At 41.3% G+C, this 10,744-nt stretch overlaps 1 protein-coding gene across 1 annotated transcript in view; it reads right to left on the reverse strand.

Annotated features, from left to right (window-relative positions):
• Positions 1-1,372: 1,372 nt before the first annotated feature.
• LSM11 (LSM11, U7 small nuclear RNA associated) overlaps positions 1,373-10,744 on the reverse strand; it is a 9,669-nt gene continuing 297 nt past the window's right edge. The window contains exons 2-4 of the mRNA XM_014947758.1: positions 6,805-6,961; positions 5,974-6,057; positions 1,373-4,447 (exon numbers count right to left, since the gene is read on the reverse strand). Coding sequence (XP_014803244.1) covers positions 4,043-4,447; positions 5,974-6,057; positions 6,805-6,961 — 646 coding nt within the window. The 3' untranslated portion in view covers positions 1,373-4,042. The remainder of the gene's footprint in view (positions 4,448-5,973; positions 6,058-6,804; positions 6,962-10,744) is intronic.

A 10,744-nucleotide genomic window follows, 5' to 3' on the forward strand; every position in this document is an offset into this window, starting at 1 on the left:
TTAAGAAGTGATCAATAAAAACGAAGCTCCTGTGCAAAAGAGTTTCCCAAGAACTAATGCCAGCCATGATACCTGTAAGTGCAGGGTAACCCTGCAGCTCTCAGCCTGATTCTCCCTACCAGCTTCCCCGCATCCCCAGAGCACAGCAAGGTTTTGTGCTGTGGGCCCACGAAAGCCCCATTCAGACTATCTGCCAAGGTCAATGGAATTGTATCACTGTACAAATAAAACCACCACTCTTAAAGAAACCATGAAACGTGGCTGCCTACTGAACCATGTTGGCAATAACAAGACAGACGATGACACAGTGAGATAGATCTGTGATATCACATTCCAAGACCATTGCATGACATCATTTCTGCAGCTGGCACCCTAACATTTCCCAAGGTTTGTATTTGTCTGCTATTTTAGAAACGATTCGAAAAAAAATGTCGAATTATCACCACACTTCTTCAAGGGTAGTTCAGAAAATTGCTACTTGATGTTAATTCAGTACCTCACCATTAACACACTTTAGGAATCACTGCTGAGCACCAGGCTGAACAATGTTCTAGAAATACTGGACAGGTTGCAACCAGTACATGGATCCTTTCCAGAGAGATCTTTTCACTCTCACACAGAGCTCTGTTCCTGAAGACTGCCTCCTGCTCTTCATTCTTTAGCATAATGACTCCAGGTATCTGTGCTCACACCATCCTTGTGACACTGCAGCAGCAGAGGAATGGCTAAGAGCAGACAGCCTCTTGAGCAAAGACCCTGGATTTTATGCTGAGTTTGGAAAAGGAAAAACATGGAAAGAAATAACCAGAAATTATTAAAAAAAACAAAACAAAACAAAGTTCATTTGTTTCCAAGGGTTGTTTTTTCTTTTTTTTTTAACAGATTTACATGAATATTTAAAGTGAGGTAGAAGACTTCATTTCAGATCATCACATTCAATTTTATTTAGAGAGTAACTTTATCTGAAGTATTAAACATGCAAGCGACAGCACACAGACAGGGTCACTTGCTTAGTCACAATCATGATGCTTGAAAGAGACAAAAATCACAAATGCTATGCCTTAAAGAGACAAAAATAATAAAATAGCATTTTGATAATGGGCTTTTAAGAGATACAATGTCAGAAAAAGTAAGGAAAAGGAAGATACTTTGGAAGATCTGAAGTTGTAGAAGAGGCTGTATATAGGAAGCAGCTTGGAAATAATGAGAGAGGTGGACACAGAAGTAGGAAACAAATGAAGAACCACCAAATAAGCCATTAAATCTAAAATGGAAGAGACAATTTTAACCAACTCCATAGATGAGACGACAATGAGAACAGAGGAGGAACAGTTTAATAATGAGGTAGAACAAAATAAGTAGACAAACTGTATAGTTTCTAGCCAGGTTTATTGTCTGAGATGATGATTTTGGAAGAACAGATCAGTCATGATATAAAAATCAAGGCACAAACGCAAGTCTAAGCACCAGCATTTTCCATAAATGGGAAAAAAGAAACTTGTAGACATGAAGTAACAAACACCTGCAGGGTTTCAGAGAAAAAATTTCTCATGAAAGCAAACACTGAGACTTTGAGAAGCAACGAAGAACTTGGTGAAGTGTCAACTGACAAGGAAGGAGGGCAGTACAGCCACAAGAACATTCATGGTACTTGTATCTTATTCAATGCACAAGGCAGTATAAAGTAGGCAGGCAAAGAGAATTAAGAATATGAGGTAAAAAGAAGCAAGATTTCAATTAGATGTCATAGTACATAGGCCTGAGTGGAGATTTGACACCCTTTGGTAAGTATGAAGGAAAGACAAGAGGTCAAAACCAGTAGCCTTTGGTATGAATGGAAAAGGCAGAGATAAGTCATCCCAAGCAATTGAAATAAAAATGTAACAGTCCAAAAGCAGACGGGAAAAACAACCCACAACCAAAAACATAATGAAGAAAAATATTCACTTGCAATAAAAGTTGCTGAGTAGTCAGGAGCAGAAATAAGCCCCTTGTTTCTAGCTTCACACATTTCTAATAATTTGTAAGAGTTCTGGTTAGTTGGCAGCCACATCGAAAGCCAACCAGGAAAGGTTCAGGAAGCTGGGCCAACTAGGGGTGAATATAAGAACAATCTTCCTAAACCAGAGCTTAGGAAGAACTGCAGACCACAGGAACACAAACAAGAACAGCACAAAAGGAGAGGAAACAAGAACCTCCAAGAGAAGAATCTTTTCAGTGCCTAGTCTCAGTCCATAGGAAGAAGTTGTTACAGCAATAAAGCTATGTATAATAAGAACCTGTAGATATTCTTTCCTTTTTTGATTCTTTTTGTTTGTTTGTTTGTTTTTTTCCACTTTTGATGAAACTGTTTTGCCTCAACAGTACGTTTTATTCTGTAGCACTTCTGTCCCAGGCTGAACTTGGGTTTGCAGCTCAGTGGCTGAACAGATCAGCCGTCCAAGCCCCATGTCATCTGAAATGCTGACATAAAAGTTTCAGGCTCCCCCAGAGGCAAACAGCTGTCTTGTGTGTCCAGGAACTTCCACTAAATGATTTCCACAACTCACCTAAATACCAGACATACCCCTAACGACAGTATGCTGCAAGGGAAATGTGTGTCATTGAGAGTACTCCTCACTCAGTTTGAGGACTTACGACCTCTATATGCAATACAAGACCTGCTATAGAGCACTAAAAAGTTGTTCTACCCAATGTCAGATCTAAGGATTATCCTGGCAATTTCCCAACTTCATCTTAAACACACGGAGCTGCTGCAAAGCATAAGGTACTTGAGATACAGGAATAGCAGTGTGAAATCTAGTGTCCTTTGACAACTAGTAGAACAGTCTAGATAATGTAACAACTTCATTTACCCTCAAACTTCTGCATGTAGCTCTTGGAAAGCAGTTTATACCTGCAGAAGCCTGGCCTGATCTACAGTAGCTTGACATCCTTGCTAAAATAAAGCCACCGATGAGCTGAGTTCAACTTTTCTACTTCAGAACATGTTTTCATCTCCAAAGCTCAGTTCAACTGGAATTAGATGATGCATCATTCACATTGATAGGAAAGACCCATGAAGTTTTCTGCTCCATGAGAATCACTGGAGACACAGCACCTCTCGTTTCCACAGAGGGAATTTGAAAGGTGCTTAGATACAGTACAATTGTGCTCAGCACAAACACTTAAATCTGAGAAGAAAAACTACATCTTTGCAAACTTCACTATTACACTAAGTAGCAAACAGGTGAAATATAAAAGGACAATTTTCCATCTGCATCCACAACTTTCAGAGATAAACTCGGAACAGAGATAAACACGGAGGTACCTGGATCAGCTACATTCCCTGCTGGCTGGTGACACAGGGCTAAAGCACAGCATTCCAAATAGAAGCCTCAACTCTGATACTGAAAACAAATTCAAGTCCTGCCATCATTCACAGAAAAAGAGTAGTTTTCAATTAAGAGGTTTTCTATCACAGAGACATTACAGAGCTAACTATGAAGAAGAGGCAAAGAGCCATCAGTAGTATGTCACTCCACCTTTTCACAATTATCTCAAAATGACTGTCAGAATTACGTCTCGAAAAGAAGACATCCATCTAACAGCAGATAAGCTGTTGGCTTCATTAGCAATCTTCACTTGAGATTACTCAGAACATGCAAAACAGCATTTGCAATTCATTTCAGGTGGAGATCTAATCTTAAACTCCTTAAAGGTGTGCAACAATTAGCTCCTACAACTGAGTATACCAAAATTCTCTGCTGACCCTCTCCATTTAGCTTCTTTTTAAGGAGCAGTGGGATCTGTGCTTACCTCCCTCATCTCACAGAAACAACTGTGTTGCTGACCTTGTCCTGAGACCCCCAACAGAGATCTAAGGAGGCTGCTTTGGCATCAAGCTCAGGACGCTCCAGTTAGAATTATTTCCCCTACCTCATTATGGCAACGGGAAACCAGTCACTGTACCATCATACTTAATGAGAACGCTAAATAGCAACGAGAGCTGCAGCAGCAATTCATGCTATCAAATAAATACACTGACGAAGGCTCAGCCAAGTCAATGTGCTAAATGGACAAGCAAGACATTCTCTCCTCGAATGAAAATCTGGTTGATGTGACGTGTGAACACCTGTTGATAATCCACTTTGGGCCGCCTTTTTCTCCGTGACTGGCTTCTTGCACGGGTACCACCGGCACTGGCACCCTCAGTGTGGGCAGTCCCGCTGCCCACATCAGCTTCACCTCTGGCAGGCAGGTGCAAACCATCACCTGGCAGCTTCTTTTCTCCAGCTCTGCCCGAGCGTTTCTGCCTCTCACGCTCATCTTCTGCTCTCGCTCGTCCCGATCCAGCTTTCAGTGCCAGGGTCTGAGAGTCATTTGTCAGGGCTAGTTGCCCCGAGACAGTCTTTGAGTCAGCTCCCTTCTTTCCTGAGGACTCCTGCAGCTTGAGTCTGTCAAAGAGCTGTAAAAGAACATTTCTGTATATGACCACATTCATAAAACATGAGAGGCCACTTTCTTGGCATTTCTACATGGTATTTGCATATACAATACCAAATCACAATACACAGCTACTGAAGAATCTTTATAAGCAATAACTACTACATTTTCTTGCCAAAGCAAAGCCATGACATAAGGTGAACGGATCTCTTGCATGCACATGAGCGTCTTCATGTGAGCACCAAGGAATTTAATTCAGATTTAATTTCAGAAGGAACAGTCATGTGCAGTAGCATTTAACTTTGGTCAGGAACAACAGAAAGTTACCAAGTTCCTCCATAAGCTCAGTTTCCCCAATGCTCTTGCAATGTTATCAGATAGTATTAGAGATATTTCCATCCTTGTGTCCTCAGGCAGGACATGAATCCCTAAGGTAAGGGGCCTCGATAAGCAAAGAGTGTCTACTGAAAAAATGATGGACCTTCTGTGTTCCCCAAAACAAACTAAAAGAGGCCGTGTGGGTATTCTGGGAGGTGAACAGACCGAAAACAATAGAAAAATAATAAAAGCTAGAGCAGCAGATCCAAAGCACTGTATGAACTCATTAATCTAAGAACAGATGGTGCTGAAACTGGAAAAGAAACTGCTTTTTCTCTGGCAGCAGGGAAGCTTTTATGAAATACTGACAAATGAAAAGGATTCTCCGTTAGCCTGTCTCTTCCCAGCAACAGGATGGAAAGCCAATCCCTGTGAGAGTGGGCTAAAGGAACAATAACAACTTGATTATTTTTAACTAATCTTTAAAAAAAAGGAAGGGTGGGTTCTATCAGAAAACACATTTAAATGGCTGGAATTTGAAAGCAAATTCATCACAATGAAACTGTTTAAAAGTTTTTGTGATGCTCCTCTGATGTTCAGAAGGCCCAGAGCGATGCCATTCAACAGGCACAGCACTGTCACATTTTTTTTCCTCATTGTTCAGAAGTTCATCTATCATTTCTTCAGCTCTCATCTTTGTAAACATCTTTTTTTTTGCAGCTGGATCCTAGAGAGTGCGTTGCTTTGGAGCAACGTGCAGAATCTTGGGCTTCACGGTACCAAGACTAGAAGTTCAAGTGACCAAACAGACGCTTTGTTGGGTGGAGGCAAGGACTGTCATTCCATGAACATTAATAGCAGAGTTAGGCATTGCCAAATCACCCTGCATGACAAATGTGGACCGGGTCAGTCATGGGTGTAAAAAGTGCACAGAACAAATAAATAAAAAAAAACAGAGCGAGCTTATAGAAGGTCAGCATCTCTGCACTACGCAGTGGCAGCAACTCTCATCTGGTGTTAGGAACTCCAAAGTGGAACTTACGAAGCACTGAACCATGGTCAAAGTACTTTTAAACAGGTCAGAAAACTGTTCCCCCCCCCAGGCCAGTTAAGTCAGCAGGTAAAACACTTCAAATGTACATACAGTTTTCCAATCAATGCTCCCCTTTTACTACTTTGAAAAAGGAGATACTAGAAAAAACCAAACCAAAACTGGAGATGGTTACGTACCCGAGTTAGGGTGAGCTGAGGTTCTGCGTAGAAAGCTTTGCCCATTACTGGTTTTCTGTACGTCTCATCCACATCTGTCAGGGCCTAGAAGATAAAAGAAACGGAAAGGTCAAAGTTAAAAGAAAACATGAAGCAGCTTTGGACCAGCTTTTTGTCATGGCATAATGAAATTATGCCCTATCTGAGAGAGAATCAATTCCAGGAACAAGCTGTGCTTTGGAGCTGGCTTCTTAGCTCTGCTGGGGTATAAAAGCAACAGCAAAGCCTAGCATTCATGCTGCATTACTTGCAGAATCTTTATGAGCCTTGCCCACAAAATCCTTCCCACCCTCTGCCCACGTTTTCAAAATTTTCACAGCTTCAGGCTCACATATTAACTACTTTTCCATCCACTCTCTTCAAGATCTTCAGGAGGTAGAACACCGGGAAAAGTTTTGCCACTGAGATCTCAGTGACGCGTTAGTGAAAGAAAACAGAGAAGTGGCTCCCACTGTAAGATCGTGTTTTGCAGAGAAATCTTTGGAAGCTTCTAACATTCCTCATATTCCATTTTCCTGGGTTCTTATACAAAACATCCAAAGATGCTGGGAATGCTTCAAAGCTTCTTTCTCACCTAAAAACTCCTCTAAGATGGGGAGACACCTCTCAGACTTACCAGTCCAACACTGAGCAGCACTTCAGTCAGAAACTCAGCACTCAGTGCCAGAGCAAATTAGCTTTATGAACTACAATACCACATTCATCTTCTCAAAATGTAGTTTGTTTAAACCCATTGCAAATTTCAAGTTTTCAATATAGCAGTTATAAATCAAGGGCTGGAACAATAATTACCATATTCCAGAACTTGTCAAATGCAACCAAAAACCCTGTGCAGACTCCACGAAGCCCTTTGAAAGTGCGGATATGGACATTGATTTTCACACCATCTCGGACACAGCGATGAAGTTCCCCCAATGGGCTGCCTTCATGGACTAAAACAGAAAGAGAACATCACTGGTCTGTGACAAAATACAGATATATATGTAAATATGTATGTAGAAGACTTCTCTATGTAGAAATGCAGCAGACCTTTCTAGAACACTTGTGTTCACAGCAAGAGAAATGAGACACCCTGTAACACAGTGCGACTGTAGATACTAAACCACCAAAACTCTCCTTACAGTGGGGACAGCAAAGACTTCAGAAAACATGAAGTTTTTGGGTTTGCTTTATATAACCCAAAGCTAAATTAGCCTTAGCTGAAAATCTTTTTGCTATATTTCAAAAACATTCTAAGTAATGCTAATCTTAAATAAAAGTCGTTTGGAGGGAACAGAAAGCTCACAGATGCAGAGAGTTTCGCAGAAAAGGCAAACACCTAGTTAAAGCTACCTCAAATTACTTACAATCTGTTTTAATAAAGTACTGTATCAGATACATTGCTTTTCTTTACAAGGAGATTTCTGAAGCAACAAATTAACTCATAAGTTCTTCAACTAACTAAACTGGATCAGTTTAAGTCCATGAAAACTTATTGTTTCAGTTCAAACTTTCACCAGCCAGCTGACATCCTTCAAAGATGTACAATTCTTTGGCAAAGAAATAAAATCACTAAAAGCAGCAGCCACCAATGAAACCACACTAAACTGCAGCACAATAACGCTTTTAGTTGGGGCAAACCCAAAGTAATTCAGTGAAATGTACAGCTTACCTGGTACACACAAGCCTTATCTTTGCAAGTGCACATTATCTAGAGGGGTAGATATTATTTAGTTTACAACTTCCACCCATGCCACAGTGAAGCCATTCAAGCCATAAATTACAGCTACCTGTTTCTTTGGGCAAACACAACCCCAGGATTGCTGTGCAATTCCTACTGAGAGCCAGGGAAAGGTATAGGTCTAAAATCTCACACAGTTCTTCATACTAATCAGACTATCTGAGTCACAGATGACCTCTTGCATTGCACTTCAGGGATTACGTATTCAAGGTTTGATCTGCTCGCTAGAGAACGCATCCTGTGAGTGCAAATGTGACTGTACGACAGCTGATCTGCAGTATGCGGCTGCACGGTAATTCTTAGCCACAGCAGGGAAATCTAAAGCAGTTTCCTCCAAATTAAGCTCATCACATTTATTTTTTGAGATCTGTTGTCTTCTTTCCAGCCCTCTCCAGCTGGATAGCTGCAGAAAATTGCCCTCACGCAGAGCATAAGCTGTCTCGGTGCCTCCCAGCTTTGCTTATGGGGGTCATTTAATTAGTCTCTGTGCTTTCTTCAGCTGAACTGATGACAAACCTATGTTCTGAATTCTCAGGTCCATCACAGGAACCAGAGATGACAACATCACCACATCAGATTAATGCTTTTAATCAGATAATGTGTTTGTTTTTTCCTAACCAAAACTGAGAATTTACAGGACCATTTTAGATTTTGAATTTTTTTTAGATTTTCGTTGCCCATGTTCCTTTTATATAGGAACTTTATACAGGAACTTCCTTTATACAGGAACTTCCTTTTATATAGGAACTTTATCTACAGATTCTTATAGAAATCCAATCTTTATTTCCAATTACACCTTTGAGTGTTGGCACCCCATTAGGCCTGGTAGAAAACACTACTTTACAGCTCTACCAGATGTAGACAGTACAGGCTCTTCCCACTGTTCCTTGCTGTGTAAGGTTCAGGCTTCACCAGGGCAAACCTCCAACTTCACCTAATCAAAAGGACAGAACACATCATTCAAAAAACCTTTCAACAATCTGACATCCACTTCTCAGGAAAAAATAAAACCAGCAACAAAAGGAATTTATCTTTGCAAAATATCTCTTCTGCAAGCATCAAAGCCTGGAACGACCAGGCTCTGCATGCAGCTAGATTTGCCCGTGGCTTTTCATGCTGTTAAGTACCAGTATTAAAAATTTTTGAATCCGTAGGGAAAAGAGTTACCTAGTTGGTTTTTACTCAAAATCCAATCCCTATTTGTATAAAATAAGCACATGCATAATACCAGGATTCTAAAGAATGACTAGAAAACTACTGTAAGCCAGAGGGTAAGTACCCCAGGAGGGAGAAAATACAGATCCAAACTCTGGTTAAGTTCAAGTCCTCGTCCTCAGGGTAGACTTTATTAAGAGAGAAGATTAAAAAAAAACAAGAGCAAAGCAAGTCAGAGCAGTTGAAATAACTCAGAACACTATCAAACGCCTTTCTAACTGCTCCACAGTCACTGCTTGCGCATGAGTTCTCTGCCCCTTGGTAAATGCAAAGTAATTTGAAATCCTGAACTGATCCAAAACAGGCACTGCAAAACTAGCTTCCTTCTTACTTTTATGGCTACATCTGAAATCATCCCTCATGGCAGGCAAAATTTTAGGTCCATTTTACATTTCTAACCTATTGAATTTAAGGAACACGTTATACCTTGTCACAGCTCCCTCAGAGCACAGCATCACAACTGTGGGAGGCAGCAAACCACGTATTACAGTTATTTTCAGAGGCAGCTACCACCTTAAAATCAAAGCTTCAAACGCTGGCCCACCTGTGGTGCAGGCAGGCCCCCTACTTACAGGGAAAGCACACAATCTTGGCTATAAATTATTCTTAAAACTCTCCAGACTGCTGAATAGCACTTTCTATGTCTGTTGTGACACCGTTCTTCAAAGTCCACACTGTCCACCCTCAGATGTGTGGATGTTAAATACGTGCCCTTCACGGAAGCACATAATCTATTTGCTAGACCACCACTAAAGTTAATTTTTACAGAGTTTTTTTTCCCAATTTCCATCACAATAATTCAAACACAGATATTTTACATAAAGATCCTACATCAATATTTAAGGTCAATTCTTTTGGAAAACCTACACCAACAGAACATCTACATTTGTGCAGAACGCTACATTGTTTGGTGTCTAAGCAAAAAGTTCCTCTTTGGGCATTCAGAATTGAACATTTTGAGCTTTGCTTTTTTATAAAAGGAACATTAAGGTGACGCTGGTGATGAGAAGTGATACTTTGATTGCAATCAACACCCAATATTTTTAATTCAGTGCACTAAAATGACATCTTGTTTGACAGCAATGCCATTTGGGCTATAGGTGCAGAAGTTGCATGGTTTAATGTTTAGGGTCTGACTCTGCGAGCATGAATTTTGACAAGAAACGTCTCTCATCGTCACAGATACACCAAACTCCAATATCGCAGATGCCTCCCACCACAGTCCCCTCCTGTTCTATCATCCTGTTGCTGGAAACACCAGTGCTGTATTTCTGCCCCCAGGATATACAGTTACTAACCAAGATACAGCAGCATGTAACAGGCTCACACTGCAGTTATGATTTAACTATGAGGTGCCCAGGCTCAAATCTGGTTCCTGGTTTAAAAACGGTTCTTTCGAAAGCACAATGAGAAACTTATTCCTATTTCCTTAGAATCAAGAGAGTGAATGTAATTAACCAAACAACAGAGCAGGGTATCACCGTAACAAATTCACTGTAATCTCTGAGCAAGCAGTTCTGCGAAATGCGCGGTTCCCCAGTTCTGCACACAATTTTCCCCACCTCGCACACAGGTATCATTTTTCCACCCAAACTCCATCATTTCCCCTTCCCACCCACTCACCCCCCCGCTTCCTTCAGCCGCCGCTCTCTTCAACCCTCCAAAAATTCCCCCCAAACTCCACCCGGGGCCGCGGCCCACGCCCGGGCCCTGCCCGCTCCCTCACCCCGCCTCAGCTCCGCACCACCCCGCACCCCACCCTCACACCCTCCGCCGTCCCCCTCCCTCACCCCGGCC

This window comes from Calidris pugnax, unplaced genomic scaffold, assembly GCF_001431845.1.
Source record: "Calidris pugnax isolate Ruff unplaced genomic scaffold, ASM143184v1 scaffold27, whole genome shotgun sequence".
NCBI classification, from domain to species: domain Eukaryota; kingdom Metazoa; phylum Chordata; class Aves; order Charadriiformes; family Scolopacidae; genus Calidris; species Calidris pugnax.